The sequence below is a fragment of the Aphelocoma coerulescens genome, chromosome 30, assembly GCF_041296385.1.
Source record: "Aphelocoma coerulescens isolate FSJ_1873_10779 chromosome 30, UR_Acoe_1.0, whole genome shotgun sequence".
NCBI classification, from domain to species: Eukaryota; Metazoa; Chordata; class Aves; order Passeriformes; family Corvidae; genus Aphelocoma; species Aphelocoma coerulescens.
Window position 1 is genome coordinate 1,734,991 of NC_091043.1, and position 18,278 is coordinate 1,753,268.

The 18,278-nt window shown below is 70.1% G+C and overlaps 2 protein-coding genes across 2 annotated transcripts; both read left to right on the plus strand.

Moving 5' to 3' along the window:
- The first annotated feature begins 2,034 nt into the window (after positions 1–2,034).
- DNAJB1 (DnaJ heat shock protein family (Hsp40) member B1) lies at positions 2,035–5,916 on the plus strand. The gene is made up of 3 exons (XM_068998027.1): positions 2,035–2,328; positions 3,191–3,750; positions 4,775–5,916. The coding sequence occupies exons 1-3, from the start codon at positions 2,118–2,120 to the stop codon at positions 5,003–5,005; spliced, it is 1,002 nt and encodes a 333-aa protein (XP_068854128.1). The 5' UTR covers positions 2,035–2,117; the 3' UTR covers positions 5,006–5,916.
- Positions 5,917–8,470: 2,554 nt separating this feature from the next.
- GIPC1 (GIPC PDZ domain containing family member 1) lies at positions 8,471–17,012 on the plus strand. Its single transcript, XM_068998028.1, has 7 exons — positions 8,471–8,532; positions 9,054–9,459; positions 10,650–10,835; positions 13,619–13,799; positions 14,742–14,851; positions 14,966–15,047; positions 15,961–17,012. Exons 2-7 carry the CDS (start codon positions 9,193–9,195, stop codon positions 16,110–16,112), a joined length of 978 nt encoding a protein of 325 aa, XP_068854129.1. The 5' UTR covers positions 8,471–8,532; positions 9,054–9,192; the 3' UTR covers positions 16,113–17,012.
- The last annotated feature ends 1,266 nt before the right edge of the window (positions 17,013–18,278 follow it).

Below are 18,278 nucleotides of genomic sequence, written 5' to 3' on the forward strand. Positions count from 1 at the left end.
GGGCACTGGGGCTGCTGGGGACACTGGGAACGTGCTGGGGCACAGGTGGGGGCGGGGCAGGTTGGCGCTTAGGCGCCCATGGGGACCCTCCGGAGCCCAGGGGGATGTGCCGGGGCCTGGGGACACTTTTGGGGCACCGGGGACATGGGAACACAGTGACACGTGGGGGGGCCATGGGGGACCTCTGGTCATGCGGATGGTGGGGTGGAGGGGCCTGTCCCTCCCCGTGTCCCCGTGTCCCCTTGGCTACCTGTCCCCAGGTCTCCAATGCCCGTGTCCCCGTGTCCCCGTGTCCCCTTGGCCCCCTGTCCCCGAGTCTCCAATGCCCGTGTCCCCGTGTCCCCTTGGCTACCTGTCACCAGGTCTCCAATGCCCGTGTCCCCGTGTCCCCGTGTCCCCTTGGCTACCTGTCACCAGGTCTCCAATGCCCGTGTCCCCGCGTCCCCGTGTCCCCTTGGCTACCTGTCACCAGGTCTCCAATGCCCGTGTCCCCGTGTCCCCTTGGCCACCTGTCCCATGTTCCTGTGCCCTCCCTGTCCCCGTGCCCTCTGTCCCCGAGCTCCCCAGGGGTCCTGTCACCCCGCTGGCTCCTGCCGCGGGTGTCACCTGAACCGAGCGCTGCCACGGGGACGTTTTTGGGGGTGGGGCACAGGCTCCAGGTGGCGTCACGGCGGTGACAGCCTGCAGTGACAGGGACGGACTGGCGCCGGGGTGACACTCGCCGTGAGGGCGGGATGTGGGCTGTCAGCACAGGGACGGGGCATCGGGTGACAGGACAGGCTGTTGGTGCGGGTGACAGTGGCTGCAGGTGGCACGGACGGGCTGTCACTGGGGGTGACAGCGGCTGCGGGGGCACGGCTGGCACAGTGGGTGGAAGTGACAGGGGATCCCTGTGGGTGACAGGGACAGGGGGTCGCGATGGGTGACAGGGTCCGGCTGTCTCTGGGGGTGACAGCGGCTGTGGGTGACAGGGCCAAGCTGTCATTGGAGGTGACAGGGACAGCCCCCGGGAAGCCTCGTGCCGCTCCTTCCCCCCGATGCGTCTCCCGGTCCATCCCCGTTCCCGTCCCGGTCCCTCCCTCACTCCATCCCCGTTCCCGATCCCGTTTCCCTCCCCGGTCCCTCCTCGTCCCTTCTCCCTCCCTCCTTCCCGATCTCTCCCTGCCCAGGTCCTTCCTCGATCCCTCTCTCGGTTCCTCCGCCGATCTTTTCCCGGTCCCTCTCCCGGCCCTTTCCCGATCCGTCCTCGTCCCCCCAGTCCTTTCCTGGTCCCTCCTCTGGTCCGCCCCATCCCCGATCCATCCCCGCCCCATCCCCGGCCCCTCCCCGATCCATCCCCGATCCATCCCCGGTCCCTCCCCGATCCATCCCCCGGTTCCTCCCCGGTCCATCCCCGATCCATCCCCGGTCCATCCCCGATCCATCCCCGGTCCACCCCCGATCCACCCCCGATCCATCCCCGGTCCTTCCCCGATTCATCCCCGATCCATCCCCGATCCATCCCCGATCCATCCCCCGGTCCCTCTCCGATCCATCCCCGATCCATCCCCGATCCATCCCCCGGTCCATCCCCGATCCATCCCCGATCCATCCCCGCTCCCTCCCCGATCCATCCCCCGGTCCATCCCCGATCCATCCCCGGTCCATCCCCGATCCATCCCCGATCCATCCCCCGGTCCCTCCCCGATCCATCCCCGATCCATCCCCGGTTCATCCCGGATCCATCCCCGGTCCCTCCCCGGTCCATCCCCGGTCCTTCCCCGACCCATCCTCATCCCTCGCTCCATCCCCGCTCCCTCCCCGCTCCCTCCCCGCTCCCTCCTCGATCCATCCCCCGATCCATCCCCGACCCATCCTCATCCCTCGCTCCATCCCCGCTCCCTCCCCGCTCCCTCCCCGCTCCCTCCCCGATCCATCCCCGACCCATCCTCATCCCTCGCTCCATCCCCGCTCCCTCCCCGGGTCCACCCCTTTCCCGGTCCATCCCCGGTCCCTCCCCGGTCCCTCCCCGGTCCCTCCCCGGTCCCTCCCCGCCCCCCCCCGCCCCTCTCCGCTCCCTCGCCGTGCCCGTCCCGCGGTGCCTGCCCGTGCCGGGTCCCAGAGCTCTCGGGGCGGCCATGGGGAAGGACTATTACCGCACGCTGGGGCTGTCCCGGGGGGCCTCCCCCGCCGACATCCGCCGCGCGTACCGGCGGCAGGCGCTGCGCTGCCACCCCGACAAGGACCGGTCCCCGGGCGCCGAGCAGCGCTTCAAGGAGGTGGCCGAGGCCTACGACGTGCTCAGCGACCCCAAAAAACGGGAGATCTTCGACAAGTACGGGGAGGAGGGTGAGCGGCGGCACGGGGGGGGCCGGGAGTGGGGAGGGGGCTGGGGGGCGTGGGGGGGCAGGAGGGGGTGGGACGGTGTCGGGGGTGGGGGGCTGGGGGGACACGGGAAGGGAGAGTCGGGGGGGAGCAAGCGGGGGTCGGGGTGCGGGTCTGGGACCCGCGGGGAGGGGCAGTGGCTGGGGTCAGGGGCTGGGGGGCAGGCGGGGACAGCGGCCTGGGGGGGACACGGGCAGGGTGGGGGTCGGAGGGGTCACGTGGAGGGCAGGGTGAGGGTAGGGTGGGAGTCTGGGGGTGCGGTAAAGGGGGGTTGGGGGTCCTGGGGCGCAGGTGGGGGATCAGGGTGGGGGTCTAAAGGGGAGATTGGGGGCAAGAGTAAAGGGGGTGGGGGTCTTGGGGGACACAGGCGGTGGGGCAGGGGGGAGGCAGGCGGCAGGTGATGGGGGCAGGGGGTGAAGACAGGCCAGGAGCGGGTGAAGGCGGCCAGGATTGGGGGTTGGGGGTGCAGGCAGGAGGGTGGGGGCAGGGCGAAGGCAGGTGGGGGGTACAGAGAGGGGCTGCGGAGCAGGGACAGGTAGGGGCTGGGGGGCAGGGGGGGGTCAGGGTGGGCGGCCCGTGGGGCCAGGCTGGGGGTGGCCGGCGCCAGGCCGGGAGCCCGGGGGGGCCAGGAGGGTGCTGGGGTGTGCCGGGGGGGCCGCTGGAGCCGGCTGGGCCTGTTGGGGCCCGTCCGGGGCCGTCAGCGGCGTCGGCGCCACGGGCAGAACCGGTTCCCCACGCCCTCGCCTGCCCCACGCCCTGCCCGCGGCTCACCCCGCACCCTCTGGCAGCCCGGGGGGCTGATGGGCACCTTCCCCCCCCTTCCCAGGGCTGAAAGGGGGAGCCCCGACCCCCGGCCCGGGGGGCTCCAATGGCCCCACCTTCACCTACACGTTCCGCGGCGACCCCCACGCCATGTTCGCCGAGTTCTTCGACGGCCGCAACCCCTTCGACACCTTCTTCGTGCAGCGCAACGGCGACGACGAGGACGGTGACGACACCTTCAGCACCTTCCACGTCGGGGGCTTCGGCAGCGTCAGCTTCCCGCGGGGGCGGGGGCCCGACGGCCGCAAGCAGGACCCCCCCGTGCTCTACGACCTGCGGGTGTCGCTGGAGGAGATCTACAGCGGCTGCACCAAGAAAATGAAGATCTCCCACAAGCGCCTCGGCCCCGACGGGAAGACGGTGCGGAACGAGGACAAGATCCTGACCATCGAGGTGAAGCGGGGCTGGAAGGAGGGCACCAAGATCACCTTCCCCAAGGAGGGCGACCAGACCCCCAACAACATCCCCGCCGACGTCGTGTTCGTGCTCAAGGACAAGCCCCACGACGTGTTCCGCCGGGAGGGCTCGGACATCGTGTACCCGGCCAAGATCAGCCTCCGCGAGGTGGGCGGGGGGACATCGCGATGGGGGGGAGTCTCAGGGGTGACGTCAGGTGGGGACATGGGGGATGGGTTGGTCTTGGGGGGATGTCGGGTGGGGACATCAGATGGGGATGTTGACCTGGGTCGGTCTTGGTGGGGACACTGGGGTTGGGTTGGTGATGGTGGGGCCATTGGAGGTTGGTTGGTCTTGGTGATGGTGGAGACCTTGGGGCTGGGTTGGTCTCAGTGGGGACACTGGGGTTGAGTTGGTGGCAGGGGGGACATGGGGGTGGGTCGGTCTTGGTGGGGACATTGGGGCCAGGGTGGTTTTTAGGGGATGTCGGGGGGGGCAGCAGAGATGCGTTGGCCTTGGTGGTGGTGGGAACATCAGGTGGGGACAGCAGGGCTGGTCTTGGGTTGGTCTTGGTGGTGCTGGGGACGTCGGGTTTGGGTTGGTGGCAGTGGGGACATTGTGGGGGCTGGTCTGGGTGGTGTTGGGGACGGAGTCAGGTGGGGATGTCGGGTGGGGACACTTGGGGGGGTTGGTTTTGGTGGGACATCGGGGCTGTCTTGGTGTTGATGGGGACACAACATGGGGTTGGTTGGTCTTGGTGGTGACATCGGGGTGGATCGGTGGTGAGGGGAATGTTGGCGGTGGGGTGGCCTTGGTGGTGGTGGGGACATCGGGACTGGGCTGGTCTTGGGGGGACACTGGGGCTGGGCTGGTTTGGTGGAGATGTTGGGAGTGGGTTGGTGGTGGGGACGTCAGGGCTGGAGGTTGGTCTTGAGGGGGGACACAAGAGTGGGTCAGTCTTGGTGGGGACACCAGGGGTGGGCTGGTCTTGGTGGGGACCCCATTTGGGGACATCAGAGGTGGGTCAGTTTGGGCGGTGGGACACGATGGGTGGTGGCAGGACGCAATGGGTGGCTGGGGGGTCGCTCTGGGTGGTCGCTCTCGGTGTTGGGGGGACCCCACGGTAGTGGGGCCGTGCTGGGGGTCCCCCTTCAGCTCGGTGGTGACGTGTCCCCCCCGTGCCCCCTGCCAGGCCCTGTGTGGCTGCACGGTGACCGTCCCCACGCTGGACGGCCGCAGCATCCCGATGGTTTTCCAGGACGTGCTGAAGCCGGGGGTGAAGCGGCGCATCCCGGGGGAGGGGCTGCCCTACCCCCGCTCCCCCGACCAGCGCGGGGACCTCGTCATCGAGTTCGAGGTCAAGTTCCCCGACAGGATCCCCCCGGCCTCCAAGACCCTCCTGGAGCAGATCCTGCCCCTCTAGTGCCCCCTGCGCCCCGCAAACCTCGCCTGGGGGCGGGGGGGGGGCTTGGACTCGGGGGGTGCCTGCGGTGCCTCCTCAAACACCTCCAGGCTTGGGGGGGTCTTGGTGTCCTCACCCCCTACCTCCACCTTGGGGGGCTGAGGGTCTTGGGGTGTCCTTGTCCCCCGACCTCAGAGCTTGGAGGGCTCGTGGGGGTCCCCCCCACCCCCCACCTTGTGGGTCCTGAAGTGGCCTTGCCCCCACCGTCCAAGGGGTTTGGGGGCCCCAAGTGTCCCCCCCATCGTGGAGGTCCGGGTGACCTTTGCCCTGTGTCTTGGGGGGGTCCCGAGGTGGCTTTGTGCCCCCCCCATTGGGGATCTGGGGGTCCCAGGGTGTCTTTGGGGGTCTGAGGGTCTTGGGGTGTCCCTATCACCCCATTTCTGTGCTTTGGGTGGTCTTGGGGTGCCTTTGTTCCCCTGACCCCACATTGGTGGTCAGGGGCTCGGGGGGGGTCCTTGTCCCCCCCTCTTGTGGCTTTGAGGGTCCTGGGTGTCCTTGTCCAGCTTGGAGCTCTGGGAGTCCCCGGGTAGCTGACCCGCCCCCCCCATTTTGGGGGTTTTGGGGTCTTCAGGTGTCCTTGTCCCCCCCCATCTCTGCTCTGGGGATCCCTTCCCCCCCATCTCTGCTCTGGGGGTCCCCAGGTGTCCTTGCCCCCCATCTCACAGCCGTGGTGGGGGGGTCACTGTGTCCCTGCTGCCCCCCCCGATTTGGGAGTCCCCATGTCCCCCCCACTCTGGGGATCCCGAGCTCTCTCTGTGCCCCCTTTTGGGGTCCCCTCTCAGTGCTGGGGGTCCCCGGGGTGTCTCGCCCTCATCTGGTGGGGAGGGGTCGTGGGGTGCCCTGTTCCCTCCCAGCCCCCCCAGGCCAGGAGGGACCCCCCGGGGGGGGTGGGGGGGCCGCGGGCGGCTCGGGGGAAGGCGGGGCGGGGCCCTCGCGTTTTTGGGGTCGAACCGCCCGGAAAAGGGTCCCTTGGGGCCGCGATAAAGCGCTGAAACCTGGCCCGCTCTGTCTGTTCGGGGGGGGGGGGGGGCACGGGGGGGTTCGGGGGGGCCGGTTGGGGGTCACTGGGGGGGACTGGGATTGGCGGGTGCTGCTGGGGGGCGCTGGGGGGTGAGAGGCTGGGATTGGGGGGGGCTCAGGGATAGGGGGGCACAGAGAGAGGCTCTTCTGCCCCCCCCAGGTACCACACAGCGGCCCCCACAGTCTGGGAACCCCCAAAACGGGGGCCTGTTGTCCCCTCCGGGGCTCTGTGCCCCCAAATCGGGATTGTTGCCCCCCCAAGGGGTCTGAATCCCTCCCCAGTGAACCCCTCAGGGCTCTGTTCCTGCTCCCCCTTCCCCAAATGCACTTTGTGCCCCACAGTGGGGGTCTGTTGCCCCCTCTAAGTGGTCTGGAACTCCCCCCCGGGTGCTGCGAACCCCCCCCGAGGGGTCTGTGCTCGGCCCCCCTCCCTAAATTGGGTCTGTTGCCCCCCCCGAGGGACCGGAACTCTTCCCGGGTGAACGGCCCGGAGCCTGTGCCCCGCCGTGGGCTCCGAACCGCTCCGGGGGTCGATTCCTGCCCCCTCCCCAAACGGGGTTTGGGGTTTGTTTCCCCCTCCCAGGGCTCCCCAACGACCCTCCCGGCTCTGTAGCTGCCCCTCCCCCCAAATGGGGTCTGTGCCCCCACTGGGATATGTCCCCCCCGCCCCTCCCCCCCAAATGGGGTCTGTGCCCCCACTGGGATGTGTCCCGCCCCTCCCCCCCCAAATGGGGTTTGTGCCCCCCCGCCCCTCCCCCCCAAATGGGGTCTGTGCCCCCACTGGGATGTGTCCCGCCCCTCCCCCCCAAATGGGGTCTGTGCCCCCACTGGGACGTGTCCCCCCCGCCCCTCCCCCCCAAATGGGGTCTGTGCCCCCACTGGGACGTGTCCCCCCCGCCCCTCCCCCCAAATGGGGTCTGTGCCCCCACTGGGATGTGTCCCCCCCGCCCCTCCCCCCCAAATGGGGTCTGTGCCCCCACTGGGATGTGTCCCGCCCCTCCCCCCCCAAATGGGGTCTGTGCCCCCCCGCCCCTCCCCCCCAAATGGGGTCTGTGCCCCCACTGGGATGTGTCCCCCCTCCCCCCCAAATGGGGTCTGTGCCCCCACTGGGACGTGTCCCCCCCGCCCCTCCCCCAAATGGGGTCTGTGCCCCCACTGGGATGTGTCCTCGCCGCCCCTCCCCCCCAAATGGGGTCTGTGCCCCCACTGGGATGTGTCCCCCCGCCCCTCCCCCCCAAATGGGGTCTGTGCCCCACTGGGATGTGTCTCCCCCGCCCCTCCCCCCCAAATGGGGTCTGTGCCCCACTGGGATGTGTCTCCCCCGCCCCTCCCCCCCAAATGGGGTCTGTGCCCCACTGGGATGTGTCTCCCCCGCCCCTCCCCCCAAATGGGGTCTGTGCCCCCACTGAGATGTGTCCCCCCCGCCCCTCCCCTCCCCCCCAAATGGGGTCTGTGCCCCCATTGGGATGTGTCCCCCCGCCCCTCCCCCCAAATGGGGTCTGTGCCCCCACTGGGATGTGTCCCGCCCCTCCCCCCCCAAATGGGGTCTGTGCCCCCACTGGGACGTGTCCCCGCCGCCCCTCCCCCAAATGGGGTCTGTGCCCCCACTGGGATGTGTCCTCGCCGCCCCTCCCCCCCAAATGGGGTCTGTGCCCCCACTGGGATGTGTCCCCCCGCCCCTCCCCCCCAAATGGGGTCTGTGCCCCACTGGGATGTGTCCTCGCCGCCCCTCCCCCCCAAATGGGGTCTGTGCCCCACTGGGATGTGTCTCCCCCGCCCCTCCCCCCAAATGGGGTCTGTGCCCCCACTGGGATGTGTCCCCCCCCGCCCCTCCCCCCCAAATGGGGTCTGTGCCCCCACTGGGATGTGTCCCGCCCCTCCCCCCCAAATGGGGTCTGTGCCCCCACTGGGATGTGTCCCCCCCCGCCCCTCCCCCCCAAATGGGGTCTGTGCCCCCACTGGGATGTGTTCCCCCCGCCCCTCCCCCCCAAATGGGGTCTGTGCCCCCACTGGGATGTGTCCCCCCTCCCCCCAAATGGGGTCTGTGCCCCCACTGGGATGTGTCCCGCCCCTCCCCCCAAATGGGGTCTGTGCCCCCCCGCCCCTCCCCCCAAATGGGGTCTGTGCCCCCCCGCCCCTCCCCCCGTCCTTTGCCCTCCTGGCCCCGCCCCCTCCTGGCCCCGCCCCCGCCCCGCCAGGCCCCGCCCCCTCCCGGCACGCGCCGTCCTGGCTCCTGATTGGCTGCGCGGGGGGCGCGAGGCCGGGCGCGCCCATTGCCCGCGGCAGAGGGGGAAGGCGGTCAAGCCCTTTCCTGCCCCCTCTCGCCTCCCATTGGCTGGTGGGGAGAGGTGGCGGCGCTGATTGGTCCGGACGCGGCGGGGCGGTGACGCTGATTGGTCCCGACGAGCCTGGCCCCGCCCTCCCGGAAGTGCCGCTCCGGCAGCAGCGCCCGGCGCAGGGTCCGGACGGTGAGGGGCCCCGGGGGGCCTGAGGGGGCCCGAGGGGGCACCGGCACCGAGGGGCAATGGGGGTGCCCGGGCCGGCGACCCGAGACCGGGAGGGAGCTCGGGCGGCTGGGACTGGGTGGGGGAACCGGGGTGGGGGCGGCCGGGACCGGCTTGCAGGTACCGGGGGTGGGGCCGCGACCGTGGAGGGCTCGGGGTGGGACTGGGGCTCGGTCGGAACGGGGGAGGGCGGGGACCAAAGCGGGGTCTGGGGGTACGGCGGGTCCGAGGGGGAACAGAAGGGCCAGGGCGGGCTCGGTGAAGTCGAGCGGGGCCGGAACCCGGGGGGAACCGGGGGGGCCGCGGGACGGGGGCGGTGACCCGGGCCCCTGGAGGGTCGTGGCGGGGTCGCTGTTCCCTGGGGGGGCTCCGGTGTCTGCCGGGCCCGACCCCCTCTGTGGGCTGGGGGACTCAGGGAACCCCGGCATCGGGGCGGCCTCGTCCCATCGCCCCCCCGTGCCTCAGTTTCCCCTCTCTCCTTCCAGCCCCCACCGAAGCAGCGCGGGACCCCCCTCCTCGGGGCGGGGGCAGCGAGCCCCCCACCCTCCGAAACTCCGCTGCCACCCCCCTGCGACCCCCCCAGACCCCCCTAAGCCCTCCCAGAGCCTCCCCCCAGACCCCCCCATGCCGCTGGGCCTGGGCCGCCGCAAGAAGCCGCCGCCGCTGGTGGAGAACGAGGAGGGCGCGGGGGGGCGCGGGGGGGCCCCGGGGGAGCCCGGGGGGGCCCCGGGGGGGGCGGCGGGGGGGCCGCCCCCCCCCGCGCTGCGGCCGCGGCTCGTGTTCCACACGCAGCTCGCCCACGGCAGCCCCACGGGCCGCGTCGAGGGCTTCAGCAACGTCCGCGAGCTCTACGGCAAAATCGGGGAGGCCTTCGGCATCCCCCCGGCTGAGGTGGGGGGCTGGGGGCACCCCTGGCTCGGGTGGCGGCCCTGGGGGGGCCGCGGCGCTCAGGGGTGGGGGTTTGGGGCTCCCCCTGAGCGCCGGGGGGTGTGGGGGGCTCAGGGACAGGACCGGGGGCAGTTTGGGGGGGACTGAGGAAGGGGCACCCAGAGGGGTTTGGGGGCACCTCTCGGTGCTGGAGAGGGCCGGGGGGGTTGAGGGATGCGAGTTTGGGGTCCCCTTTGGGTGCTGGGGGTTGCGGAGGGCTCAGGGACAGGACCTGGAGGGGTTTGGGGCGGCCCTGAGGTCAGGGGTGGCTGTGGAATGGACACCTGGAGGGGTTTGGGGTCCCCGCTGGGGGCTGGGCGCTGTGGGGGGGCTCAAGGACAGGGACCTGGAGGGTTTGGGGGGACACTGGGGACACCCCAGGGTGGGTGATTGGGGGGGCCGTGGGAATTGGGGTGAGGGGATCTCGAGGAGTCTCTCGTGTCCCACGGCGGGCCCTGGTGTCCCCAGTGAAAAGGATCCCGTGTGTCCCTTGGGAGAGTCCCAGGTGTCCCCTGCGGGGTCCCCACCTGTCCCCAGGTGTGTCCTGGCTGGCCCCAGGCAGGGCATCCCCCATCTGACCCCCTCCAAGTCTCCCAGGTGTCCCCAAACTCCTCCTTCCCCCCACACCCTGCCCTGTGTCCCTGTGGGGGTGTTCCCAGCCCTCCCTGGTGTCCCTTTGTGCCCCCCAGAAGTGTGCCTGTTGCCCCCCTTTACCCCCTCCCAGGTGCCCCCCATGCCCCACAGGTGCCCCCCTGCCCTGGTGCCCCCCCAGGTGCCCCCCTTGTGCCCCATGGTTGAAGCCCTGCCCCGGTGCTCCCCCTGTGTCCCCACAGTGCCCCTGCAGTGTCCCCACCCTCCCTCTTTGTCCCCCCCCCCGGTGTCCCCGGTACCCCCAGGTGTCTCCAGCCTCCCCTGTGCCCTTTCTGGTGCCCCCCCCAGGTGTCCCCTTTTCCCTCTGTCCCCCCCGTGCCCCCCAGGTGTTCTTTGCCTTCCCCCACCCCGATGCCCCCAAGTGTCCCCTGTCCCTCCCCGCCTTGGTCCCCCTCATTCCCTCCCGGCTGTCCCCCGGCCCTGCCATGCCCCCCGTGCCCCAGGAGCCCCGATGGCCACGGCTGGCCCCTGATGGCCAGTGTCCCCTGCCGTGTGCCCCCCAGGTGATGTTCTGCACGCTCAACACGCCCAAGGTGGACATGGAGAAGCTGCTGGGGGGGCAGATCGGCCTCGAGGATTTCATCTTCGCCCACACCAAGGGCCGGCGCAAGGACGTGCAGGTGCTCAAGTCCGAGGAGGCGCTGGGGCTGACCATCACCGACAACGGCGCCGGCTACGCCTTCATCAAGGTGCCATCGCCGGGGACAGCGGGGCATGGCGGGGCCGGGGGCACTGGGCAGAGGGGCTGGAGCTGCCCCGGGGCTGGGGGACACCTGGGGGCACACCTGGATACAGCTGGGGGCACCTGGGGGCACACCTGGATACAGCTGGGGGCACTGGGCAGAGGGGCAGGAGGTGCCCCGGGGGCTGGGGGACACCTGGGGACACCTGGATACAGCTGGGGGCACCTGGGGGCACACCTGGATACAGCTGGGGGCAGAGGGGCAGGAGGTGCCCTGGGGGCTGGGGGACTCCTGGGGGCACGCTGGGGGCACCTGGGGGCGCCTGGATACAGCTGGGAGCACTGGGAAAGAGGGGCAAGAGCTGCCCTGGGGCTGGGGGGCACCTGGGGACACCTGGGGGCACTGGGAGAGAGGGACACGAGGACGCCTGGGGGTACCTGGGGGCACCTGGGGGCACTGGGAAAGAGGGGCAGGAGGTGTCCAGGGGCTGGGGGACACCTGGGTGCACCTGGATACAGCTGGGGGCACTGGGAGAGCGGCTGGAGCCACCCTGGGGCTGGGGACACCTGGGGGCACCTGGGGACACACCTGGATACAGCTGGGGGCAGAGGGGCAGGAGGTGCCATGGGGGCTGGGGGACACCTGGGGACACTGGGAGAGAGGGGCAGGAGGTGCCCAGGGGGCTGGGGGACACCTGGGGGCACCTGGATACAGCTGGGGGCACTCGGGACACACCTGGATACAGGTGGGGGCAGAGGGGCAGGAGGTGCCATGGGGACTGGAGGGCATGCTGGGGGCACCTGGGGGCACTGGGAAAGAAGGGCTGGGGGACACCTGAGGACACCTGGATACAGCTGGGGGCACTGGGAGAGAGGGACTGGAGCTGCCCCGGGGCTGGGGGACACCTGGGAACACACCTGGATACAGCTGGGGGCACTCGGGACACACCTGGATACAGCTGGGAGCAGAGGGGCAGGAGGTGCCATGGGGACTGGGGGGCATGCTGGGGGCACCTGGGGGCACTGGGAAAGAGGGGCAGGAGGACACCTGGGGGCACCTGGATACAGCTGGGGGCACTGGGCAGAGGGCAGGAGGTGCCCAGGGGGCTGGGGGCCACCTGGATACAGCTGGGGGCACTGGGAGAGAGGGACTGGAGCTGCCCCGGGGCTGGGGGACACCTGGGAACACACCTGGATACAGCTGGGGGCACCTGGATACAGCTGGGGGCACTGGGAAAGAGGGGCTGGGGGACACCTGAGGACACCTGGATACAGCTGGGGGCACTGGGCAGAGGGCAGGAGCCACCCCGGGGCTGGGGGACACCTGGGGGCACTGGGCAGAGGGCAGGAGGTGCCCAGGGGGCTGGGGGACACCTGGGGGCACCTGGATACAGCTGGGGGCACTCGGGACACACCTGGATACAGGTGGGGGCAGAGGGGCAGGAGGTGCCATGGGGACTGGAGGGCATGCTGGGGGCACCTGGGGGCACTGGGAAAGAAGGGCTGGGGGACACCTGAGGACACCTGGATACAGCTGGGGGCACTGGGAGAGAGGGACTGGAGCTGCCCCGGGGCTGGGGGACACCTGGGAACACACCTGGATACAGCTGGGGGCACCTGGATACAGCTGGGGGCACTGGGCAGAGGGCAGGAGCCACCCCGGGGCTGGGGGACACCTGGGGGCACTGGGCAGAGGGCAGGAGGTGCCCAGGGGGCTGGGGGACACCTGGGGGCACCTGGATACAGCTGGGGGCACTCGGGACACACCTGGATACAGCTGGGAGCAGAGGGGCAGGAGGTGCCATGGGGACTGGGGGGCATGCTGGGGGCACTGGGAAAGAGGGGCTGGGGGACACCTGGGGGCACCTGGATACAGCTGGGGGCACTGGGCAGAGGGCAGGAGGTGCCCAGGGGGCTGGGGGACACCTGGGGGCACATTTGGGCATGCAGGGGGCAGTGGCAGAGCGGCAGCCAGTGCCCTGCCATGGGGACACACATCTGGGGACACCTGAGGGCACATCTGGGTGGCTCCTGAGCTGCTGTGGGGGCACGGGGCCACCTCGGATGGTTCCTGGGTCACCGTGGGGGTTGCCCCAGGTAGTCCCTGGTAGCCGCAGATAGCCCCAGTTAACCCCAGGTAGCCCCAGGTGACTCAGGTGGACTCAGGTGACCCCAGATGACCCCAGGTGGCTCCAGGCCCACCAGGTGGCCCCAAGGTGTCCCAGGTGACCCAGATGATCCTGGGCCTCCCTGGTGGTCCAGGTGGCCTTAGGTAGCCCCAAGTGGACTCAGGTCACCCCAGCACCCTCAGATGGCCCTAACAGACTCCAGGTGGCCCCAGATGGCCCCAGTTTAGCCCAGGAAGCCCCAAGTGACCCAGTTGGCCTCAGGTGGCCCCAAATGACCCAGGTGGCCCCAGATGGCCCCAGTTTACCCCAGGAAGCCCCAAGTGACCCAGTTGGCCGCAGGTGGCCCCAAATGACCCAGGTGGCCGCAGATGGCCCCAGTTTAGCCCAGGAAGCCCCAAGTGACCCAGGTGGCCGCAGGTGGCCCCAGTTTAACCCAGGAAGCCCCAAGTGACCCAGGTGGCCGCAGGTGGCCCCAAATGACCCAGGTGGCCGCAGATGGCCCCAGTTTAGCCCAGGAAGCCCCAAGTGACCCAGGTGGCCGCAGATGGCCCCAGTTTAGCCCAGGAAGCCCCAAGTGACCCAGGTGGTCCCAAGTGACCCAGGTGGCCGCAGATGGCCCCAGGCGGCCCCCGGGTGCCCCTGTGACGCGGCGTCCCCGCAGCGCATCCGCGAGGGCTCGGTCATCGCGCGCATCCCGCTCATCGGCGTCGGGGACATGATCGAGGCCATCGATGGCCGCAGCCTGGTGGGCGCGCGCCACTTCGAGGTGGCCCGGCTGCTGCAGGAGCTGCCCCGCGGGCACACCTTCGCCCTGCGCCTCACCGAGCCCCGGCGCGCCTTCGGTGGGCACCGCCCGCCGCTGCGGGACTGGGAGGGCACTGGGGAGACTGGGAGGGCACTGGGGGGACTGGGAGGGCATTGGGAGGGACTGGGAGGGCACTGGGGGGACTGGGAGGGCATTGGGGGAGATTGGGAGGGCACTGGGGGGGACTGGGAGGCCACTGGGAGGGACTGGGAGGGCATTGGGATGGCACTGGGGGAGACTGGGAGGGCGCTCGGGGGACTGGGAGGGCATTGGGGGAACTGGGAGGGCACTGGGGGAGACTGAGAGGGCATTGAGGGAGACTGGGAGGGCATTGGAAGAGTGCTGGTAGCAGTGGTGGGACACAGGGAGCACTGGGGGGACTGGCAGCTCTATGGGATGGCACTGGGATGACACTGGGGGGCATTGGTAGCACTGGGGAGGACTGGGATGGCATTGGGAGGGCACTGGCAGCACTGGGGAGGCACAGAGAGCACTGGGGGGGGACTGGGACGGCACTGGGGGGAACTTAGGGACATGGGGGGAGGACTGGGGGGAAACTGGGAGCACTGGGTGGGCACCAGAAGGGCACTGGTAGGTGGCACGGAGAGCACTGGGGGGCACTGGGAGCAGTGGGAACACAGAGATGGCGTTGGGAGCACTGGGGGACACCAGGAGGGCACTGGTGGGTGACACTGGGAGCACTGCGGGGGAACTGGGGAAGCACTGGGAGTGCTGGGAATACTGAGATGGTCCTAAGAGGCCACTGGGGGTGCCATTGGAGAGGAATGGGGGCACTGGGAGGGCCCTGGGGGGACACTGGGAGCACTGGGGGGCCCCCACAGCCTCAGCGCCTCCTGTGGGTTTGGGGGGGACTCCTGTGCTTTGGGGTCCCCCATCCTGCACTGGGAGCCCCCTGGGTGACCCCAGGCCACAGGGAAGGGTCTGAGTGACCCCCGGGTGACCCCCCCGTGCCCCCCAGACATGATCGGGCCCCGCTCGGGGGGCGGCCGGGGGGGGCCCCCCCAGGTGGGCTCGGGCCGGGGGACGCTGCGGCTGCGCTCCAAGGGCCCCGCCACCGTCCAGGAGCAGGTACGGGACCCCCCCCCACACCCCCCCCCAGGTGGGGACAACGGGGGCACCCTCGGGGACCCCCCAAAACCCCCCCAGCCCCGCTGTGACTGCCCCGCCCCCCCCCCCCCCCAGCCCTCGGCCTTCGAGGAGCGAGCGGTGGCCAAGGTGGACGATCTGCTGGAGAGTTACATGGGCATCCGGGACAGCGAGCTGGGTGAGACCCCCGGGACCCCCAAAACCCCCCCAAATTCCCTGGGACCATCCCAGAACCCTCCCAGACTGCCCCAAACCCCCCGGGTTCTGCTGGAGAGTTACGTGGGTATCCGGCACATCCCCAAACCCTCCCAGGACCCTCCCCAAACCTCTGCAACCCCTGGAACCCACCCAAATCCCCCCCCCGGATCTCCCTAACTTCTCCTGATGCCCCCAAACTCCCCCAGGACCTCCCCAAACATCCCCAGTCCCCCAAAAGTTCCCAGGTTCTGCTGGAGTTAATGGACATCCAGGACAGTGAATTGGGGGAGCCCCCTGGGATGCCTTCCAAAGCCACTGCGACCCCCCCCAAACTCTCTAGGACCCCCCAAACCCACCAGGACCACCCCAGGACCCCCCAACCCCCCCTGGGCTCTGCTGGGGACTTCCAGGACAGCAAGCCCAGGGAGCCCCCCAGGACCCCCCAAACCCACTGACAACACCCCGGGACCCCCTGACTGCACTGTCCCATGTCCCCCCCACCCCCTGACTCCCCCGTGTCCCCTGAGCCCCTGATGTCCCCATGTCCCCTTTTGTCCTCTGATGTCCCCTGGCCCCCGCTATGTCCCCTGATGTCCCGCTGTCCCCCCATCCCCTGACTCCCCCGTGTTCCCTGATGTCCCCTGACTCCCTGATGTCCCCATGTCCCCTTTTGTCCTTTCACATCTCCTGACCGCGCTGTCCCCTGACCCCCTCCGTGTCCCTGATCCCCTCCGTGTCCCCTGACCCCCCGTGTCCCTGACCCCCCCGTGTCCCTGCCCCCCCCGTGCCCTGACCGCGCTGTCCCCGTGTCCCCTGACCCGCCCCGTGTCCCTGACCCGCCCCGTGTCCCTGCCCCCCCGTGCCCTGACCGCGCTGTCCCCGTGTCCCCGCAGCCGCCACGATGGTGGAGCTGGGCCGGGACGCGCGGGACCCCGACGCCCTGGCCGAGGCGCTGGACTCGCAGCTCGGGGACTTCGCCTTCCCCGACGAGTTCGTCTTCGACGTCTGGGGGGCCATCGGGGACGCCAAGGTGGGGCGTTGTTAGAGCCCCCCGGGATTGGGGACCCCCCCCAGGAGCGAGGACCCCCTGGCGCTGGGGGAGCCCTCGCAACGATCCCCCTGGGCGGGGCCCCCCATGATTGGGGAACCCCCCAAAAGCTGGACACCCCCCCCGCCCAAAATCTGCTGGAGGTGGGGGGACCCCCAAAGTGCCCTCAGCCCCCCCTGGGGACCCCCCCCATTATTCCCCCTTCCCTCAGGACCCCCCAGTGGACCTGGGTTCCCTCCCCAGCTCTAGGCCCCCCCCAAATCACCTGCCCCCCATGGCCCTGGGTGCCCCCCAATTCCAGCCCCACCCAAATCAGGTGCCCCCCTCAGCCTGGGACCCCCACCACACCCTGCCCCCCAAGGTGTTGTTCCCCCCGTGGGACCCCCACTACATCTGGGGGCCCCCCAGAGGGTTTGGGTGCCCCCCTAGGGGGCCTGGGCCCCCCTAGAGGTGGGTGCCCCTCCCCATTTTTAGGACCCCCTCTCAACCAGGGACCACCCCCAAAATGGGGCCCCCAAAGCACTCCCGGACCCCCCCAGCCCCCACTATGGGGGTGTCCTGGTGCCCCCCATGACACCAATGCCCCCCCAGGGAGAGGGACGGGGGTGTCCCCCCCAGGGGCTGTTTTGGGGCAGTGGGGTAACCTGGGCCCCCCAAAATCTGGCACAGAACCCCCTCCCCCCCCGCCGTGCCCCCGGTGCCGATCTGAGCCTGTCACACACTGTCCCCCGTCACACACTGTCCCCCGTGTCCCCCCCGCACTGACCACCTTGGGGGGGGCCGGCCCTGGCCCTGTGCCCGGGGGGGGTCCTGGGGGTGCCCCTCCCCCCCTCCCCTGCCCGGATATTTTTGTATTTTCATGGAAAATGATTTTAACATAAAATAGAGAAATCGGGAGCGGCTGCGGCTGCTGGGGGGGGGGGTGTACAGCCCTTACACACCCTTTACACAGCTGTTACACAGCCCTTGCACAGCCCTTTCACAGCCCTTACACACCCCTTACACAGCCCTTACACGCCCCTTACCCTCCCCCTTACACACCCCTTGCACACCCCTTGCACACCCTTTACCCTTCCCCTTACACACTCCTTACACAACATTTACCCTGCCCTTACACACCCCTTGCACACCTGTCCCGTGGCTCTCCCCCCTTGCACGCCCCACACAATCCCAGCCCCTTGCACACTCACACCCCTTGCACAGCCACCGCCCCTCACACTGCTCACACGGCTCTTGCACGCCCATTGCACACTCACACCCCTCACACTGCTCACACGGCTCTTGCACACTCATTGCACGCTCACACCTGTCTTCAGACAGCTCTTGCACACTCATTGCACACTCACACTGCTCACACTGCTCTTGCACACTCATCGCACGCTCACACCTGTCTTCAGACAGCTCTTGCACACCCACGGCACACTCACACTCCTCACTCTCCTCACACAGCTCTTGCACACCCATTGCACGCACATCCCTCACCTCTTACTCACGCCTCACCCTCCTCTTGCACACTCACAGAGCTCTTGTACCTCATGTGCCCCCACGGCCCCTCTCCCACCCACGGGCCCCTCTCCCACGCGTCTCTTGCACACCCACCCCGCCCTGACACGCCCGTCTGCCCCCTCCCCTCTCTTGCACGCTCGCCCCCCTGACCCCCTCGCGAGCCCCTCGCGGCCCCTGGGCCTTGCGGGCGGGGGTGGCAGGGGAGGGTTGGGGCTCATTTGCACACGCGTGTGCCCCGCCTTTGGGGGTGGGGAGGCGGCGCTGGGGACTCCCGGCCGTGGCACCGGAGGAGCCGCGTCCCCCCGGCAGCTCCGGCCCGGCCCGGCTCCGCGGGTCCCGGTGTCCCCCGGCGCACGGGCGAGCTCGGCGGTACCGTCGGTAGCCAGGAGGCGAGAAGGGCGTTTTGAGAAGGGAGCGTTTATTGCTGCTGCGCTGCCGGAGGGCGCGGAGGCGAACGCGGACACGGGCCCGAAGCTCTCACAGTTTTATCCGGGGGCAGCACCGGGGAACGGGGACCAGCGGGGAACTCTGGGGGAGGGACGAGGGGCAGAGGCCAAGGGCAACCGGGGAACCCGGACTGGGACAGGCTAACAGAACTGAACGAGCACCCCGGGAGAAGCCCCTTGGCCACTGCCGCGGTGTCCCACAGTGGTAGGG